General features: G+C 36.1%; 1 protein-coding gene across 1 annotated transcript in view; it reads left to right on the top strand.

Annotated features, from left to right (window-relative positions):
- The first annotated feature begins 1,256 nt into the window (after positions 1-1,256).
- The window catches only part of snx33 (sorting nexin 33), a 22,069-nt gene continuing 936 nt past the window's right edge, over positions 1,257-22,389 (top strand). The window contains exons 1-2 of the mRNA XM_067380035.1: positions 1,257-3,506; positions 19,250-22,389. The exon at positions 19,250-22,389 is cut by the window's right edge and continues 936 nt beyond it. Coding sequence (XP_067236136.1) covers positions 2,099-3,506; positions 19,250-19,503 — 1,662 coding nt within the window. The 5' untranslated portion in view covers positions 1,257-2,098 and the 3' untranslated portion in view covers positions 19,504-22,389. The remainder of the gene's footprint in view (positions 3,507-19,249) is intronic.

The following is a 22,389-nucleotide window of genomic DNA, read 5'->3' as shown; positions in this document are numbered from 1 at the left end:
CAGTTCATGTGAGTACAGTGGTTCAATATTAATATAAAGCGACGAGTATATTTTTGCTGCGCCACAAATAAACAAAATAACGATTTATTTAGTGATGGCCGATTTCAAAACACTGCTTCAGGAAGATTCGGTGCATAATTAATCAGCGTGATGAATCAGCGGTTCGGGAGCGCCAAAGTCACGTGATTTCAGCAGTTTGGTGGTTTGACACGCAATCCGAATCATGATTCGACACAGAAGAATCATAACGCTCCGAATCTTCCTGAAGCAGTGTTTTGAAATCAGCCATCACTAAATTAGTAGTTATTTTGGGTTTTTTTTTTGGCGCACCAAAAATATTCTCGTCGCGTTATAATATTAATATTGAACCACTGTACTCACATGAACTGATTTAAATACGTTTTGAGTACCTTTATGGACTTTGAGAGAGGAAATGTCATTGCTCAGGCCTCACTGAGTCATCGGATTTCAACAAAAATATCTTAATTTGCGTTCCGAAGATGAACAAAGGACTTACGGGTGTTGAACGGCATGACGGGGAGTAATAAATGACAATATTTTTCAGTTTTGGCGAACTAACCCTTTAATATCTTGTTATAAATGGATTAAAGATTATAATAACTGCACATTTTGCTATTCAAGGTTAACATAAATAAATTCAGCAACATTTAGTGAGGCGTATCATAATCATTAATCAGATATGATTCGGATATATTCATAAATAGCCTTAAAAATAAAATAAATAGACTTAAAAAAAAGACAGACTGCTGAAAAATAGGCAATTTTAGTTATGCCAGCATCTAAAATCCCACACAAGTTTTTTTGCAACAATAAACATGTTTTTCATTAGCTTGAAATTCGCGCTGACGAAGGGCTTGTAATAATGTGAACAGCCAGTGATGGCGCTTCACTAGGTTCACACGGGTGGAGCTGGACGTCAAGCCCCGCCCATTTATTATCACGTGGTTGCTGTTAGTTTTCTCAGCGCTGCATTAGGATGAACCAATCACAGCTGATAGTGATTATTGGATATAAGTATTATTTATAATTTTGTGCTAGAGTTCTGTGCGGATTTCAATGTAATAATCATTTTAAATTGTATTATTCTTGTGTCCAAACGTTTTCGCTCACCAAAGAAACGTCCTGTGATTTGCATTTTGCAATCTGAGCGATACCAGCATTTGTACACTGTGTTTTGAGTTGCCTAGAAGCTCACAACACTGTTCAGATGCTCCAGTGGTTGTCTCGACCGCCGCGCGGCGCCACAAACGCGATTGTAAAGCTCACGCTGAACTGCGCGACTCTTCATTGTTCGGTCGTCACGTCATGGAAAGAGTTACTGCGTTTTCGCTCAAAGTTAAGAAATACTTTATGAAAAACTCTTCACGGACCTGTTGAATCACATCTCGAAGTAAATACTATGAACACACAGCGATTTGAACGGGTTCTGAGGATTATAAAGATGCTTTAGAAGTACTTTTTGTTCTTTTGTTGGCGGAATGCAAAAGGATGCGTTTATTTCCCATCTCTATCCGGGACGAAATGCTGGTATAATGTTTTCATCTGGAGTTTAGTTCAGCCGGATTTGCAAAACAGCTGTGTGTTTGTTTTTTAAAATATTTTTGCAGCATGCAAAATGGCTAAAACTTTAGTTATTATGAGGCACTTGAACTGAATGTGTTTGCCGGTTTATGCTGGACGGGATTTGTGGATTTATGGGTTTATTTTTTGCGGCTGAAGATTCTGGCTTTGTGGAATAATGAAACGACATAAATTAAGGGAAGTTGGAGAATAACAACCTGACAGGGAGTTCCAACATGTAACTCTTTATCTACAAATGCAGAATATCGGAATTATTTCCGAGGAAAATTAAGATTCCTGTTGTCTTGTGGTCAGTAATTTTAGATCTTTATCTTGAAGAATATTTACCAACAGCCTCAAAACTACTAAAGTGCTATGAATACATTAAGAAATACTGCTGTACTAAACACCAAGTTAACTTTTAAGTTATCTAAAAGCTTTTTGTTTAGTGCAGTCTGATATGAGGTAAGGGAACCATTTTTTTTTTTGTTGCATCTGGCTTGCAAAAGTTACAAAAATGTCCCTGAGAGCCAAAGCCCTCTACACTTTCCAAAGTGAGAACAAGGAGGAGATAAGCATCCAGGAGAATGAAGAGCTGGTCATTTTCGACGAGAACTCTGTGGACGGCTGGCTACAAGGTGAGAACAGCCGAGGAGAGCGAGGTTTGTTTCCCGCCTCGTACGTCCAGATCATTCGGCTCCGATCCGGGTCCAACCTGACGGATCAATCCCTCAGCTCACCTGGAAGCTCTCCTGGTAAGGACTTGTCGTACATCCACACACCTTCCACGACCTTGCCAAGTGACGACGATGACGACTGGGACGACTGGGATGAAACCTCAACGGTGGTTGAGGATGAGGACCCTCGGAGAGGGGTGGGTGCCAATGGACATTCCCAAAGTCCGTATTCCAACCCCAACGTCCACTACCGAGCCAAGCCGCACATGGAGCGTCAGGACAGCATGTCGAGCAACAGGAAGGGCAGCATGGTGGGAAGAAACTTGAACCGATTCTCCAGCTTCGTGCGCTCAGGTGTGGAGGCCTTCGTGCTTGGCGACGTTCCCATGATGGCCAAGATCGCCGAGTCGTATTCCATCGAAATGGGCCCCCGGGGGCCGCAGTGGAAGGAGAGCCCTCAACCCTTCTCCTGTTCCATTGAAGACCCTACCAAACAGACGAAGTTCAAAGGCATTAAGACGTACATCTCGTACCGCGTGACCCCTAGTCACACTGGCCGGCCGGTTTACCGCCGCTACAAGCACTTTGACTGGCTGTACAACAGACTACTGCACAAATTCACGGTGATTTCCGTGCCGCACCTCCCGGAGAAACAGGCCACGGGACGCTTCGAGGAAGACTTCATCGAGAAGAGGAAGAGGAGGCTCATTTTATGGATGGACCACATGACCAGCCACCCCGTGCTGTCTCAGTACGAGGGTTTTGAACACTTCCTCATGTGCGGAGACGACAAACAGTGGAAACTCGGGAAGAGGCGGGCAGAGAAGGACGAGATGGTCGGGGCTCATTTCATGCTCACCTTCCAGATTCCCAACGAGCACCAGGACCTTCAGGACGTGGAGGAGCGCATTGACTCCTTCAAGGCGTTCGCCAAAAAGATGGACGACAGCGTGATGCAGTTGACGCATGTCGCGTCGGAACTAGTCCGTAAACACCTTGGAGGATTCCGGAAGGAGTTCCAGAGGCTGGGGAACGGCTTTCAGTCCATTAGCCAGTCGTTCCTGCTGGACCCTCCTTACAGCTCGGACGCCCTGAGCAACGCCATCTCGCACACAGGCCGCACCTACGAGAACATCGGGGAGATGTTCGCCGAGCAGCCCAAATACGACCTGTTTCACATGCTGGATAAACTGTCGCTGTACCAGGGCCTGCTGTCCAACTTTCCAGACATCATCCATCTGCAGAAAGGTAAAGTGACTCGTTCACCCATGATTGACTCTCTTTCAGAGATTCTTTCTTCTGTGGAACACAAAAAATGCCTCGGTGTTGTTTTTGACCATACAATTTAAGTAAGTAAAACTATAAAAAACTTTTTCATTACTTGAAATAAAAGTAAACGTTAAAGGATTAGTCCACTTTCAAATAAACTTTTCCTGATAATTTACTCACCCCCATGTCATCCAAGATGTTCATGTCTTTCTTTCTTCAGTCGAAAAGAAATTAAGGTTTTTGATGAAGGTTTTTCTCCTTATAGTGGACTTCAATGGAGGTTGAAGGTCAAAATTACAGTTTCAGTGCAGCTTCAAAGGCCTTTAAACGATACCAGACGAGGAATATGAGTCTTATCTAGCAAACCGATTGGTCATTTAAAAAAAAAATACAACTGTATATGCTTTATAAATACAAATGATCGCCTTCCAAGCGCTTCCACCAAAACCGCACTGTCGTATTCTTCACAAAAAATTACGCTGTATGTCCTACACCTTCCCTATTCTACTTGCGTAAAAAATGGAACTGGCACTGCGTTCGTTCCGTAAGTAGAATAGGGAAGGTGTAGGACATACAGTGTAAACTTTGTGAAGAATACGACAGTGCGGTTTTGACGGAAGCACGTGCAAGGTGATCATTTGTTTATATAAAGCATATACATTTACATTTTTTTCGAAAACGACCGATTGTTTCGCTAGATAAGACTCTTATTTCTCGTCTGGTATCGTTTAAAGCACTTTAAGGCTGCACTGAAACTGTAATTTTGACCATTTGGAGGCCATTGAAGTCCACTATAAGGAGAAAAATCCTGGAATGTTTTCATCAAAAACCTTAATTTCTTGTCGACTGAAGAAAGAAAGACATGAACATTAAATGAGTAAATTATCAGGAAAATCTTTTTTGAAAGTGAACTAATCCTCTAAAGGGTTAGTTCACCCAAAAATGAAAATTCTTTTATTAATAACTCATCCTCATGTTGTTCCAAACCAGTAAGACCTTCGTTCATCGTCGGAGCATAAATGAAGATCTTTTTGATGAAATCTAAGAGATTTCTGACCCTCCATTGACAGCTACGAAACTGACACTTTGATGCTTCAAAAAGAGATTGTAAAACTAATCCATATGAATTGATTGGTTTAGTCCAAATTTTCTGAAGAGATTCGATCACTTTATATGATGAACAGATTTAATTTAGGCTTTTATTCAAAGATAAATATTCATCAACACACACACGAGTTGTGGTAAACAGAAGCTAAAGCATGTTTGCTTGATGTGCGAGAACCAATGAGGTTCATTCTCATGTGTTACGCAGTAGGGCTGGGTATTGACACAATTTTCCCCATTCGATTCGATTACTATTCACATGCTTTTGATCCGTTTACGATTCCGCTTCGATTCAATATCGATTATTTTGGATGTAGCATTTCAGTTACAGTACATGGCAAATTTTCTAGAGGAAAAAATCTGTCAACTAATGCTGTAAACTACACATGGGAGTCAGTTGGTACTACTATAATAATATTGAAGGTTAAATTAACTTATTTATTTATATACAAACAATTAAATTACACTCAATGATGTTTTTATTATAAATAAAGTTTAGAATTACATATTTCTACTCCAATTTGTTTAAAAAAAATATATATATATAAACATTTAAATTGTGGCTGTCATAACTGATTTTTTCAAACATGCATTAATATTGAAGAACATTAAAAATTATAATGAATATGTAACGGTGCATAGCTATATTTATCAGAATGTTGCTTTCTAGACACTTTTCTAGCTGACCGATGAGTTTATGGTCACTGAATATGTTTTTCTGAGGTAAATGTGACGTTATGTGACATTGTTTATAAGCTGTTGCATTGACGCCTTTCCGAGGTTGAAACACGGTTTCGATTTCGGTAAGTTGTACTGTGTATTTTAACATACCTTCAGATGTTTATTCATGTTTATTTCGTGCTGTAACTGATATTAAAGTGGAGGAGAGGATGTTCACATGCACTCCGTACTGCTGCTTATCGATTCTTGGGATTTAAGAATTGATATTGGTTCGTAAAAATGAGAATCGATTAAAATTGAGAAATCAATATTTTTTACCCAGCCCAATTACGCAGCACGTTTGAGCTTCCACAAGACGTTTGTTCTCGCATGTCAAGCAGGTTCGATTGAGTTTTTGTTATGTTTGCTGATCAATGTTTATATATGTATAAAAGCCCAAATTCAATCTGTTCATCATATAAAGCGATCGAGCCTCTTCAGAAAATTTGGACTGTCTATGGAGGGACAGAAATCTCTTAGATTTCATCAAAAAGATCATTTGTGCTCCGACGATGAACGAAGGTCTTACTGGTTTGGAACGACATGAGGATGAGTAATTAATGACAGAATTTTCATTTTGGGGTAAACTATCGCTTTAATTTAAATAAAATTAAATATAAAAAACTTATTTTATTTCCGCTAGTATCCAAGACATTATATTTCTTTTTTTTTTTTACTAACTAAAACTGAAAAAAAAAAAAAAAAACAGCAACTAATAAATAAATGTAAAAATGACAAAAACAACAAAATTAATAAAATTTAAACTAAAATGGAAACAAAACAGTCAGCCAGATTTTGGCTAGTTTAGCTAGATTTTGAAGCCAATAAAATGCATCCATCCATCATAAATATAATCCATACAGCTCCAGGGGGTTAATAAAGTTCTTCTGAAGTGAAGTGATGGGTTTTTGTAAGAAAAATATCCATATTTAAAACTTTATTAACTATAATAAACGATGAGGATATTTTTAAATATATCTCCGATTGTGTTCGTTTGAAGTGGTTCAATGTTGATTTGTTCCCCATTGACATGGACAAGAGCAGTTGAAACATTCTTCAAAATATCTTCTTTTGTGTTCCAACGACATGAGGGTGAGAAATTGATGATGGGATCTTTATTTTTGGTTGAATTATTAGTAAACAGACTACTGTCAGAGTTGTTTTTTTTAAGATATGTGATGATAAATGGGTTAAACACTGTTGTATTTTACACATGAGTGTAGAAATTAAGCATTTATCATTCATTGTATCACCTCAACCTTTTAAAATAGTTTCTACACCCCTTAGTTTAGACTGTGTGCTTGTTTCTGAACCTGACTTGTTCAAATGTGGGGCACACAGCTGGACTGACCCAGTGACATCATGCCTGTAGGCAGCCAATCACATGTGTTGTTATTTACGAGCAGGGGTTAGAGTGGGCCTCGCATTATGGACTGGAGTGAATTTTGCCGTCGATGATGTCAGGTCTCAAAGGTGACTTGCAGAGACATTTTAAAGCTGAAAAGTGATGCGTCTGACATTTACAGGCAGTTAAGAAAGAGAAAATTCTGGCCCTGCTCCTGACGGGAAGCATCCTCCTCATTCTCAGTCTAAATCACAGGAAGTGGGGGAAATTAATCAGTGCTCTCAAGTCCAAGACATTAAAGCTCAACCAGTTTGTGGCTCAGACAAACTTCCACTTTCATTATGATCCTTTTGTGGAATGTCATAGTGATGTTAAGAATGTCTCGCTCATGAGAGCTCAGACTTAACATATGCTGACATCCTGACACACAGTAAACGCCAGTATTTACAGTACGGGATGAAATTTGGACACACTTTGAGCCTGTTTGCACCTGGTCACTTCATGCGCTCTCACTGATCGGATAGCTATCCAATTTGTTAAATCTGGTCCATTTACACTTGGCCACATAAATGTGTCTTCACAAAATGAATATAAATTTGATCTTCAAATCCGAGTCACGTCAACAAAATCAACTGATATGTGCATTTTATTAATCGTAAGCTAATTTCAAGATTAAAGACTGCAATAGGAGATTGAGCAGCACTGGTAAGATCATTTAGTCTCACTATTTTTAATGGTGGAGGATTTGAGCTTCAGGATGCGACACCAAACTTTCAGTTTCATTTGCGGCAGTTTGCAGAAGTTAAAGGTGCTGTAGAACGCGATTTCTAAAGATGTCTATTAATGTTTTGATGTCTGATAATATAAGTCTAAGGTGTCCCCTGAATGTGTCTGAAGTTTCAGCTCAAAATACCCCATAGATTTTTTTTAATTCATTTTTTTAACTGCCTATTTTGGGGCATCATTAAATATGCGCCGATTCAAGCTGTGGCCCCTTTAAATGCTCGTGCTCCCCCGCCCCCTGAGCTCACGACTGCCTTAAACAGCATAAACAAAGTTCAAACAGTTAATATAACCCTCAAAATGGATCTTTACAAAGTGTTCGTCATGCAGCACGTCTAATCATGTGAGTACAGTATTTATTTGGATGTTTACATTTGGTTCTGAATGAGTTTGATAGTGCTCCGTGGCTAAAGCTAACATTACACACTGTTGGAGAGATTTATAAAGAATGAAGTTGTGTTTATGAATTATACAGACTGCAAGTGTTTAAAAAATGAAAATAACGACGGCTCTTGTCTCCGTGAATACAGTAATAAACGATGGTAACTTTAACCACATTTAACAGTACATTATCAACATGCTAACGAAACATTTAGAAAAACAATTTACAAATATCACTAAAAATATCATGCTATTATGGATCATGTCAGTTATTATTGCTCCATCTGCCGTTTTTCACTATTGTTCTTGCTTGCTTACCTAGTCTGTTGATTCAGCTGCGCACAGATCCAGACGTTAATACTGGCTGCCCTTGTCTAATGCCTCGATCATTGGCTGGCATATGCAAATATTGGGGGCGTACATATTAATAATCCCGAATGTTACGTAAAAGTCGGTGTTATGTTGAGATTGTCCTGTTCTTCTGAGGTCTTTTAAACAAATGAGATTTATATAAGAAGGAGGAAACAATGGAGTTTGAGACTCACTGTATGCCACTTCCATGTACTGAACTCTTATTATTCAACTATGCCAAGATAAATTCAATTTTTCATTCTACGGCACCTTTAAAAATTTGCCTATGTAGTTTCAACAACCAGATCCATTTACACTTCATTTGGAATGTGTCTCAAACCACCTTCTAAAGTGGTTTGAGTGATTTGATTTAAAGGATTAGTTCACTTTCAAATTAAAATTTCCTGATAATTTCCTCACCCCCATTTTTTCCAAGATGTTCATGTCTTTCTTTCTTCAGTCAAAAAGAAATTAAGGTTTTTGAGGAAAACATTCCAGGATTTTTCTCCATATAGTGGACTTCACTGGGGTTCAATGGGTTGAAATTGCAGTGTCAGTGCAGCTTCCCAGACGAAGAATAAGGGTCTTATAAAGCGAAATGATTGGTCATTTTCTAAAAAAAATGTATATACTTTTTGACGACAAATGCTCATCTTGCACTGCTTTGCGATGTGCCACGCATTACGTAATCGGGTTGGAAAATAATAATTTCGCTGGATAAGACCCTTATTCCTCGGCTGGGATCGTGTAGAGCCCTTTGAACCCGATTAAAGTCCACTATATGGAGAAAAATCCTGGTATGTTTTCCTCAAAAACCTTTATTTCTTTCCGATCAAAGAAAAAAAGACATGAACATCTTGGATGACATGGAGGTGATTAAATAATCAGGAAATTTTAATTCTGAAGTGAACTAACCCCTTAGATCCATCTTGAAAGTATCTTGGAGGGCATTTACACCTGGTCTTTTCACGACCAGACAGCTGTCCAATCAGAGAAAATGCATGAAGTGACAGTGTAAACAGGCCTTAAAGCCATGTTCAGACTGTCAGTGGAAATCCAGTTTTTGTGCATATCCGATTGCAATCCAGTCATATTTAGCAAGTGTGAATGTCAATGATTTGAGCAACATTCATATGTGGTTTGAAATCCTATTGATATTTCTTTCAGTTTGACCGCTCTAATCTAATTTCATGTGGTTTATGTCACTTTCTCAGGCCATGTAAAACGTAAACATGTCAGATGCTGAACATGCTAAATGTAGTGATGTTATTTCCATCAAGAGGTGCAGCAGTTTTTGGACAAGATCTTGTATTAATGCAAGAGGTGAGCACTCTGTAAAGTCTCCTCCAGCACAACCCAAAGACTTTCAATGAATTTAAGGTCATTTAATGTATTTTCAATTAATTTAAGGTACCAATTAATGCGTGAAAATGATTCTTCATTCTCCCTCACAACCCATTCTTTCACAATTTGAGCCTGATGAATCTTGACATTGTCATCCTGGAATATAGCAATCTTAATACATGATTATTTAAGAAATGAAAAGCTACACACTCCATAAATTAGGGTTAAAAGAGCTGTTCCCAAACATATATCATGCTAGAATCAATAATCACAACAATAATGATCATGGACTCTTAAGTGTTTGCCTGTTTAAATACAAACAGCAGCTTTTTTAAGCAGGGCAGTGTGTTGTGGTCATAAATCAATAAATAGGTATAATAAAAAAAAAAAGGTAGCTAGCTGTGTCCAAACTTTTGCCTGGTAGTGTATATTTATGCTTTTACTGATGATTTTAATGATGTCAGTAAAACACGCACTTGGATTTACATACAGAAAGTGTTTCTGATTGTCTAAAAAGAGTGATAGAGAGGGTCTGATTCCTCACGACACCTGAGTCAGTGAAATCTCTCTGGTAGTTGGGACATTTCACATGTGGCGTTCAAACTGTGATCAACGTGAGGATTTAATGTTGTTAAACAGGTTAGTTCTGCATTGTGGTGAGATCAGTAGATTGTGGAGGTGAACAGAAATGTGCATCATCCTTCCTTGTTACGGAGTTTGCTGAAGGCGTGATTAGTCACATGATCGAGGCACATGCCAGACACCAGATTTACGGTTAATGATTTGGAATCAATGGATGGAATATATACATTTTTCCATAAAGTAGAAGTGATTTCAGAGTCCTTAAATCATTATTGTGCCTTTTTAGGTTAAAGTAGCATTATTCTCCAGAATTAGTACTAATCAAATAACCACCCTAAGCAAACAACTGATGTGTGAGTGTGTTGAAAGGAGGCCAGAATGATTGCTCCAGTTTCACGTCCACACCCTATAACGGTTGTAACATGATTACTATTCATGTTCAGACACAATGGATCTTAGCGTTCAATGGATAATGGTGTTTTTAAATAATCAAGTTGCTAATAGCAACTAATGGACACAAAACACGCCTCCTACAATAGAAGTCGATTAGAGTTTAGTATATTGCGCTGCTGATGTTAGACACAGGAAGAGTTAGAGCCAGTGTCTCTGATAGCAACAGTCGTTGACTCTGTGTTGAATCAACATTGATGTTTGACTTGAGTTCAATTTTGAATTGCTCATTGATTCCTTGAATCAGTGTTATTTTGATATCATTGACATATTATAGTTTATATATATATATATATATATATATATATATATATATATATATATATATATATATATATATATATATATATATAATCATCCTGGAATATAGCCATCTTAATACATGATTATCTAAGAAATGAAAAGCTATATGTAAAAACTATAATATGTCAATGATATCAAAATAACACTGATTCAAGGAATCAATTAAATTATATAGTTGTTTTATATTTAATTGGCTGGACTTTGAACATGTTTTGTCGAATCTTTTTGGTATATTAAATCAATAACTGTTGCTATCTAGGAAAATAAATTATATCATCTAAATTAACTGGTTTTATTAAAGTCCCACTGTAGTCAAAATGACATTTTTAAATTAATGTTTAAAATTAATGTCTTAAAATAGCTTGAATGTAACTCTACACCCTTGCCTCATTTAATATACGCAGATCTAAGAATATGCAAATTAGCCCCGCCTCTACTCGCTCTCACACAAGCCCAGAGATCCACTCGGTCAACTTACTTACGTAAATGCTGCACAGTGGTATCGCTCTTTACAACATCGGACACATGACGGTCATTTATATGATTAGCCTTTAGCTTGACTATGTTATCAAACAACTAATAATGTGTTATTAATGTTACACAAACCAGGTTACTGTTTGCCATCTCGGAGTCGGTCAGTTGCCTTCTAACAATCAGTATCCTTACAAACGCTTTGAACAACTCATAACATCAGTGGAGAAAGGTTTATAGTTCATCATAACATCGTAATATTCATCATACACCCGCCATGTTGCTAAATCTACATGATTTTTCACATCAACAGAAAAATATACCAGGATAACCTGGCTTCATTTGAGACTCCCGTGCTAGTTGAGACTATTTTTTTCACTGCAGTTTTAAGGAGAAAATACTCAGTAATGGTGCTGACATATGAATTTACACATGGTTTGTCTTAAAGCATATTAAAAACACCAGATAGACATATGAACAACATTAAAAACTTGATTTTAAAGCTTTAAAGCCAAACATATTATACATATTATATTGCTGAATCAACCTAAATACATTAATTTATACCAACATAACTATTTGTTATCGGTTAAATCAGGTAGAAATGGCTATTTAATTTAACAATTGCAGGTTACCACTTTTTATGCTGTAAAAATAGCTCAAAAAACATGAAATGGCATTCATAATGCATTTAACGTCTACAATGTGACATTTCAATGTGTAAACTGAGTATTTAGCAGGAAATAATGTGAGGTGAGACTTGATTTTATATGTTGAGGTTTAATTGGATAGAAACATTTCAATATTTGTTCATAGTAATCTATATATAACAATAATATCAAGGCTTATTAATATTATTTATATTGATTATGTCAGCAGAAAATGTCATTTTAGTGGCGAGAATACTTTAAATAAGGTACAATAACATTTATTAAATAGTCTATATTTTAGTTTAATATTTTTAACTGATAAAATTGTGTGTTTTGTCCTCTGATGTACCTGCTGTAGGTAAAAAGCGGGCCCGTCCTGCAGTTAGGGGACTACAAAAGGTCTATAACATTTTGACTCCACGACACGTGAAAATTGAGCATCTGTTTCTGTTGTGAGCCGCACGACAGCACAGGGAGAGATCAAAGAGAACTAATGAACTGAGGAAAAACAACACATGACCCAGGGAAACAATAACAGCCCTCTCTCCATACAGCGTTTGCGTGTCCCAGCCAAAGAGCTGTAATCAGATCCGCCGTGGGACGACAGGACACTTGACCTGATGTCCAGAAGTCGGCTTGAACCTGACCAACTCCCTGAATTAAAGGCTACAGAAATATTTAGGTCTTCCAAAAGCAGTGGGAAATGATTTTGGATTTTAATCCATAACATCTCCCACCTTAGCAAATAAGGAGAGAATGAAAAATACGAGTAAAAACAAAAGGCGTTCCAGGCCTTGGGCTCTGTGTGTACAGTAGTCATGAACTCTGTGGCTTGTAAGGGTGTTGGTCTGATTTTACTGCCAGTAATACACACTCACACACATCAGAGTTGTGCATTTTTGTTGCTTTCAGGTTTGAAATAAAGATGAATAACATGTTGGGGCAAGACCTTGAATTCCTCTCTGAGCCGCTCATTGGCAGGAACTGAGCCTGTTTTGTACATGCATGTGTCTTAAATAATCAGGAAGTGTAAGCATGTGTGGATGAACAGGAGAGGCATACAGGATGGCAGATGGTTGCTCCACACCTGTCCTGTAATCATAGATTTTATACTTAAGCCACACTTAAGGAAGTAATTAATGCCATTGCATTAGATATCAAATATCAAACTAAGTGGTATTCGCAAACAATTTTAGAGATTTTTTTGAGAACCAGTTTCACTTTTCTGATCAACTTTTAAGTGCTTCATGGGTGATTTTAAGGCCTTGATGATTCTAAATTACCTGTTGAATGCTTTTTTGGCATTTAATTTTCATCCTCAAGTGTGTTTGGGTCATTGACGAATAAGGTTTTTAAAAGTATAAAAAATCATAATGGATATATAATTAATTTGAAAGTTTTATTAAGTGTTAACAATGAGATTATGTGGTTTTTATAATCAATTAACACTGCTTTTGTCATTTGTTACAAGATGGACAAAATTTGTCACCAAAAAAGTCAAAATTTCGGTTTTACCGAATGACACTTTTGGTTATACCGAGTGACGATATTTTCAAACAATGCTAACAGGCTGATATCTAGCTAGCTAGCAAAAGGACAATCAAACATTTTATATTTAGTACAAGTTTTTAAAATATTACAACATTTTCCATGTTTTATAGCGGTTGTACCGAATGACCTGATGTTTCGGGACATGCGTATGAGCAAAAACATGAATTTTTCAAATAGTTAAAAGAGCGTTAGTTACTTTGCTTCATGACCATGTGGTCCTTTGCAGGTGTCAGAATGATGTCACATCCTGTCACATGATATTGACCTGAATGATTTGATCCAAATTCCAATTCCGAATGACATCAATGAAATTCTTTTTTCCGGACATTCTTTCTCATAACAAACGACTTCTACACATCATTTTAATACCATTTTGCACTATGTTGATATATGATGTTATAAAATCATGCCAGAATAAAAAATATATACATTTATTACATTTTAAGATATTTTAATCACTAATGAAATGGCTTATTGGCCTTTGGACGGTTAAACCGAATGACCTTCACTTCAAAATCTTTAAAATACCTTTATATGTGGCATAAAACCTTTTGGATTCAATAAAAGAGATCTAGTTGTACTACCTTACATACTTTGGATGTCATATCTTATTATTAAGGCCTTTGGACAAAAAAAATGACCCATCACGGCATTGACCTGTTTATATTTCTTTCTTTCTTTCATGATCAGATCAGTAAAACTAATGAAGTGATCAAGTGTACTGGATGTATTCACTCCTAGCAGAGTATCAACATGCCATGTTAGAAAGTGTCCAAATCTTAATTTAGAAAAGCATACATTTCTATATTAACCTTATATACTTCTTTTTGTAGAAGTGTTTTGCTTGAAAAGCAAGCTTGTGCAATCTTTCTGGCCCACCATTATGGTTTGTTTCTCCCCTTCTGGTGTCTGAGAATTTGCTCTGGGATAAATTGAGCTGTGACTGTTTTTCCAGTCCGAAATTCCTCTGCGTTTCCATGGCGGTGCTGTTAGACACATTAAATGCAGCTCTGAGGCTTCAGGTCAGTTATTCTTTGTGCTGTTAGCATTCATTTCACCTCAAAGACTGAGAGAAAGCTCACTTCTGACTGCAATTAGCATCATGCTAGCCCAAGTAATATTATTTAGTTTGTTTGTGGTATCAGATTGAGGTTTTTCCAATTTAAGAAAAATAACAAGCATGTTGTATATCAAGAGTATGATATAAGATTTATGTTTACTTGAAGTAACTTGTGTAGGAAATGTTAGCTTTGCAAGCTAGTCTTCTTACTGGAAGCTCTACAGAAATGTGTACATTTTGCTTCATTTAAATAACTTGAAATGTGATTATATAATACTTAAGACACTATTTTACTATGTGGAAGAATAAATATTGTTTTTGATTACACACTGGCTAAAATACCCCCAGAAAATCATTTAGTTGTCAAAGAGAGTTTGTTTCCACCAAAGAGCCTCTTATCCTCCCTCAGAGTAAACAGAAGCCATATATACTAGTGTTTATATAGGAGAAACAAATAAATAGACAGTCACTGACCACAAAAATGATGTTCAGACATTTTACGTAAGCTCAGCTTCCTCGTTTAATGGCTCTGTTGGCACACGTACAAAAGTTTTGCATGTTTGAAAATACAGAACAAGAGGAATTCACTTTATTCCTGTCATTCATGGCGTACGGTAATGTTAGCATGTCTGCAGTCCATTAGGACAAAGAAATGAAACCCACTTTTAAAGTTTTGCTTGCTGAACATCAAGCAAAACTGTGTCTTCTTGCACAGCTTTGATAATGAGAAATGTTTCTTGAGCAGCGTATTAGAATGATTTCTGATGGGTCATGTGACACTGAAGACTGGAGTAATGATGCTAAAAAATAATTTACATTTCTACATTCAGACTTGAAACATGTACTGAACATTTGAACATTTTCAAAACGTGATGATATAATAAATCTGTCATACTGAGCGTGGCTTTGTTGAATTCAGTCCTCAGACTCGTGTGTGTTCGAGTGAACAGAGAGAAAGTGTGCTAGAGGTCGGTGCGAGGCTGTGCCTGGTACCGCTGGACGCTTCTTCTCGTCCCCCCTGTCGTGATCGTGAAAAATTCACCCTACTGTTTCATTGTCCTCTTGGATAAAGGAAAATATCTGGGAAAATAGGTTGTCTTTGAGTAGTAATATGTTAAATGTGACAAAAAGCACATTGTCTATTCAGTATGCGGAGATTAGCCAATCATTACAGAGGTTATTTACATGTCATTTGCATACACAGATGTTATGTTTCAAATGGTATACGTTCATAAGAGATGAAGACTCATTCATATCAGAAGTGTAATAAAAGCTGTTTATATCCTATGAGGGTGGCCATGTTGAGATCACATGACCAGCTGAGTATGACAAAATGAGTAGCTTTATCTTCATAACCCCTTCATAGTGTGATGATATGACTGTTTTTATGCGAAAAACCTCATTATGGAAGCCAATTTTTGCCACATCATACAAAATTTGGTACATTTATAATTGACATTTTATTGATATTATGAGAATGAAGAGTGAAAATTGGGAGATAAAAAGTCAAAATTAAGTTTTTGACTTGACTGTCATAATTTAAACCTTTTTATTTCATAATTTGTCATTATGGACAAATCGAAAGGACATTTTGAAATAAAGATGAAATTATGACATACTAAGTCATAATTATGTGGTCAAAAATGACCAAGATAAATCAAAATTGAGATGAAAAGTCACAATTATGACAAAAAATAAAATAAAATCTCATAGTTTCGTAATTTATGTCATTATTTTGACTTAATCTCATATTTATGACTATGGCCATTTTGATTATGGCTTAGTTTGTCATAATTTTGACTTTTTATCTCATAATTATGATTTACCTCAGGATAAAATGCTACAAAAAGTGTGGAAATGTACTCAGTGTGGTTAGAAATGATTTCCAAAAATAATATGCAAACTGCAACCTTGTTCATGGGGCACAATATTGTCTTATTTTAGATGTTTGGTGAGGGAATGCAAACACAAGGTCTTTGCATACGGACATTTGACTGTATTCGTTAGTGTTTGCGCAGTGGGTTTGTAATCCGCCAGTCTGTGAGCTGAAAGGAAATAAAGTAATAAATTGCTGTGTATCAAATCCCAAACACAAAGAACACCGGGCCAGACTTCCTGTGTCAGATTACAGGTGTGTACAGCACTGCCAAACACTGACCTCTGATCAGCTGTGCACGCTCGATATCTAATCCCTCACGCTGTCTCTGACAATCTCTGTCTTCTGTGCTGCAGATGGACACAGCATGTGATGATTTAGTGGATCTGTCTGTTCAGGTCTCCAGATTCAGTCGTATTTCTGTGACTCAGCGCCTCCGTTCAGATCTCAGACTCTGATGAGCGTGAGTGGTTTGCTCTGTCACAACAGGACGTGGATGATTAGAACCGGTTGCACTGGAAACGTGAGACAAAAGGCACTTTTATCTGACAACTGAGAAACACTGAGTTCACACTGAACTGTGAACATTTAAAAAGAATTTCTTACTTTTTGCTAATACTGGAGTCTTGTTTGGTTTTTGCTATGCAGAGCAAGTGTTACAAACACAAGTGTGATGATATGTTCGAATTCTGGGTAGGATTATTTTGTTGCGGGTCAAATTAGACCCTAATTGGATTCAATGCAATTCATAAAAAATCAAATCACACTATAAAAAACAAAAATAAAGTAAAAACAGTAAATCTTTAATATAATTACTTCTCACACATTACAAAAAAAATAAACATGAGGACAAATTATTTTTAAAACTGTATCTGACAACTGTATTTTAACCATTTGTGTAAAAAAATTAATATTATAAACAGTATTGTAGAAATTTTTTTTATTTAAAATTGATTTTATTTAATTTATTTTTTAATGTTTTTGTTTCATTTTTGTGCTTTCCTGAAGGTCAAACAGCAGAGCATAGTGCTAGTAATGCCAAAATCATGCGTTCAGAAATGTACATTCAACATAGTGTATTTGTTTGGATAAAAGTGTCTGCCAAATGCAAAAATGTACATTTTAAATACAGTGTAGTTGAGAAAATGACATTAAAAATTAGACATAACCGCAGCTGTGGTTAACCATGAAACTGAGGGTCAAATTGATCCGCGAACATCAAAATCATCAGATATTTTGTACACGTGTTCCAACACACCTCAAAATGTCAAAACAGGCATGCTCATGACCCTAAATCAGAAATTGTCACAATATTTAAAAAAAAAAGTCCTATAACCAATATTTCAATATTAACCAATATTTCTGACAATATTTTAATTAATATGTTTTAAATTTTTTAGTGAATTTTCAGCAAATATTGTGTAAAATTGTTTAAAATTTTTCTTCTATATATTATCGAATACTATTTAGTAAGTATAATTATCCTATATATATATATATATATATTTATATATATATATATATATATATATATATATATATAAAATATTTTTACACTTTATTTATATATTTATTTATTTTATCATTTATTATTTAGATATTATTAATATAACAGTAAATTAATATAATTAATATTAAAATGTAAATTTAAACTGACATCTCTTAATTTAATCACTTTAATACTTAAAAATAAATGTTATTAAATATATGTAGTGTGTTTAAATTATTTAACTATTTAAATTATTTCTATTGTGAGAAAACTGAGATGAATCTTATCTCACTATATGAGTAATTTTACACTGCATAGTCTTCACTGTGTAAATTAAATGCATTTATTCTTATTTAAGTCATGCGTTTTTCTTTCTCAACTGTTTATGTTCACTTAAGACATAAATGACTGTGTTTACGAGGATACTTGCAAAGAAAGGCATTTGGACACATAAGTGTGTGTATTTAACCATTCAAAACCAATTGACCCTTCACCAGGAGTTTGACTGACAAGCGATCTAACCAATCATAACGCAGAATATACCATTTTGTCCGAAAAAGCAGTCAGGAGTTAGAAGATTAACCTCGGTGGACTTGAACTTGAAAAATGGTGTGTACTGACGTCTTTCGGCGTTTGAAACAACATACCTTCTGATGTTCATTCATGTTTACTTAATGCTATAAATGAACTAGTAGGAAGAGATGATCGGTTCATGAGTACCACGAGGTGGTACTATGGCTTGTCGGACAAAGCAACAGTAACTAAGGGGGGGCGGGTCTTTGCGAAGGGTCAATTAGCCGGCAAAAAAAGAACTCAGTTCACTACTCACACGCTCTATGAGCAGCAGCTTTGCATAAAGCAAAATGGGTTCTCTTGTGCTGCTTATTACATTTCAACAGTGTAAAATCACTTGTTTTCAAACCACAATGCTTAAAAATGCATGCAAATTATAAGCTTTCATTATAGTGCAGTACAGCAACATCACGTGAGCAGAACCGTGATAGAGATGATAGTCTAATAAAATCTCTACTAGTTGGCAAATTTCTACCGGTTAATCGTACCTGCCAGTATATCGTCCACCCCTATAGTAGGTTCCCATATGTGCACAATTTTGTAAAAATATTTGATAAATCAGTCTGATATTGGTTAGTAGACGCCTAGCGGTGTGCTAAAAACGTACATAATTAAAAGTTTTCTTCAGCGCAATTGCTAGTGGTTGACTAATACGCATAAATTTCAAAAACTCTTTTGCTTCCTTTCAGGTGCCTTTGCAAAGGTAAAGGAGTCTCAACGTATGAGTGATGAGGGAAAGATGGACCAAGAAGAAGCAGATGGCATTCGTAAACGCTGCAGGACTGTGGGATTCGCTCTGCAGGCCGAGATGAACCACTTCCACCAGCGCAGGGAGGTGGATTTCAAAGAGATGATGCAGGCGTACCTCCGCCAACAGATTGCCTTCTACCAGCGCGTAGGTCAGCAATTAGAAAGAACCCTTCGCATGTACGAGAGCCTCTAGAGCCTGACCTTTGGCCTTTGGACCATAATGGAGATACAACTCTCCTGTCGACAGATATACAAATTTTTTTACTCCCAAAGTTGGAATTTTTGAATTCCAGACAGGATTATTTGCAAGAGAAACAGGACATTCTCGCTTCTGCACTTAAAAATGTCACTTTGAACTCCAGAAACCAACAATACAGTTGCCTTTGATAAACCATACATGTATATTGTATCTTCATGTTTTGAATTTTATTTAAATGCCTGCTAGATCAACTTTTTTCATATTTTTTTTCATATTTGTCAGTTGTGCGAATGACGTTACCTGTGTGTTAGCAGGTGCAGACGCTAATCAAACTCCAAAAAAAGGTTGTTTACGCATTAGCTTGCTAAAACACAACTATCTCTTGAAGCATTAAATTGTGACATCGTGTCTTATCCAGGCGCAATGCAAAAAAAAAAAAAAGTGTCAAATGTTGAACGTAAAATTTTCTGTTAGCGTTTTACTAAGTTGCTCCGCCCACACTGAAATCTCATTGGTCCAAAAGCCTGTTCCAGTTCACTGTATAGAGAGTGCAACAGTCGGGTTTCAGAAGTAAAATCCTCATTCGTTTTCTCCATAGGGAATTGATTTTTAACGATAACTTATAAACTGTTAAAGACAGACATAATGTGAGCTACGAGATTGTTAATCGATAGTATTTGCTTCTGTTGAAGCCGTCAGCCCGCATTATTTTAAAATAATCGTGTTTAACAGCGGAATTCGTGGTAAAAAAAAAAAACTACATTACCCATGATGCTGTACAGACAGTTCAACCAATCAGAAAGTTGCTACAAGCAAAATGTGCCAAATGAGCCATTCACTCCAGTGAATATATATACATATTATATAATCAACATAATATATATAATCAACATTTTAAAAATGAGTGTTAGAAATTAATTATGCTGTTCGCAATGCTTCATGGGATTGTAGTTCTTTCCCTCACTAAAGCCGTTATGTACTCATTCCTGTACCTTTATTGCTTCAAATCAAAGTTTTAATGTTGTGATTCACCTCGTCATGGCTTATAATACTTAAACAAAGACTCCCTATAGGAAAAATGAATGGGAAAAACACCACTGAAAAAGTGGGCGGGTACTGTTGCACTCTATTAAAGACAAAATATGTTTTGATTGGCTGGGATTTGTTGCAAAATTACTTGACGCTTCAAACGTTCAACTGCTAAATTTGTTTGGACTAGATGAGCAAGAAATAAACCCACATAGCAGGTTCATGTGGCTTCTGCTCACTTCCAGGAAGTTTAATCAGATAACATGGTAATTTAGCTCCCCTTCAGGCAGCAGAAGATTCCTGAGTTTACGCGAAGGTAGGTTTTCTGACCTGATACAGCGAGAGTCATATGATACTCATCAGCGATTCAGATGAATCACAGCAGGCTTGACCGATGTACGGTCCTAATTTCTCCTGGTGTTATTAACACAAAACATGTTTTTGTGAATTCTTGGGCAAGAATCTCCACCCAGAGATTCTGTGTATCAGATGGAAACACTTCAGTATTAGCATTAGCATTTAGCCTAAATGTTTGTTCAGGGTGTTTCAAAGGCAAAAATGGAGCTCATATCCTCCTCCTTTTTGTGTGCCCTCAGGAAAAAACTTGAGAGGACTTTGAGCTTATGTTAATGGGTTTTGTTTTAATTTCCTCAAAAGTAGGCTAATCTTTATTTTTAGTTGCTAGGTTTAAGGGGTACAGAGGTTTATGTAAGTCTCAAGGCTGCAATCTGTGGTTAAGAGTTGTGATTTTTACAATGCTTTTGGTTTAACTGTAAAACTTGTCTCAAGTTTCAGCTTGTAAACTTGGATGTTTACTGTTTGCACACTTAGTAACTGAGGACCAAAATGTAAACCTTTGGTTTTACCAATGTTTTACTATAAACATGTTAAAATCAGAGCAGGTTTGGGCACAAGCAATGTAGTAATAAATAATAGCCAACATGAAATCAAAATTGACCGTTTACTTTCTTAATACACATGAAAGCTGTTTTTTTAATGGATGAAATCAAATTTAACATTTAAGTTTTGGCGCTCTAGCGGTTACTAAATAGAACTGAATGAGTCTTGCGGAAGAACATTTTAGCCGGAGCTACTTCTCTCTGTTTACTCCGCAGTGGTACGACCCGAAACCAGTCTAAAATAGTCAGAATATGAACACTTATTATAGGTGTACTGTAGCGATTCAGGATAAGACAAAAACACGGTTTGGAATATGGATTCATGATGTACTCGCTCATATATTTGTTTGTAAATTTCGAACACAAAAAAAGTTACGGACAGCAGCTTTAATGTACGGAAGTGGATTAGGGCCAAGCAATAATAAAAAAAATAAACCATCTTGAGATTAAAGTTGTTAAATTTTGAGAATAAGCTCATTAAATTAAGAGAAAAAACGCGTTAAATTTCAAGAAAAAAGTCTAGATAAAATGTTGAGAATAAAGTCATTAAATAACGAGAAAAAAGTCGTTAGATTATGAGAACAAATTCGTTAAATTTCGAGAAAAAAAGTCGAGATAAAATGTTGAGAATAAAGTCGTTAAATTACAAGAAAAAAGTTGTTAGATTATGAGAACAAATTCGTTAAATTATGAGAAAAAAAAGTCGTTAAATTTCGAGAAAAAAAGTTGAGATAAAATGTTGAGAATAAAGTAAATTCGTAAAATTCGTAATTTAACGAATTTGTTTTCGTAATTTAACGACTTTTTTCTCATAATTTAATTAGTTTATTTTCAACATTTTATCTCGACTTTATTCTCGAAATTTAACGACTTTTTTCTCGTAATTTAACGAGTTTATTCTCAACATTTTATTTCAACCTTTTTCTCGAAATTTAACGACTTTTTTCTCATA

This window comes from Chanodichthys erythropterus, chromosome 24 (assembly GCF_024489055.1).
Source record: "Chanodichthys erythropterus isolate Z2021 chromosome 24, ASM2448905v1, whole genome shotgun sequence".
In the NCBI taxonomy this organism is placed as follows: domain Eukaryota; kingdom Metazoa; phylum Chordata; class Actinopteri; order Cypriniformes; family Xenocyprididae; genus Chanodichthys; species Chanodichthys erythropterus.
Note: the sequence above shows the minus strand (reverse complement) of the source record. Positions and strands in the feature narration are given on the sequence as shown.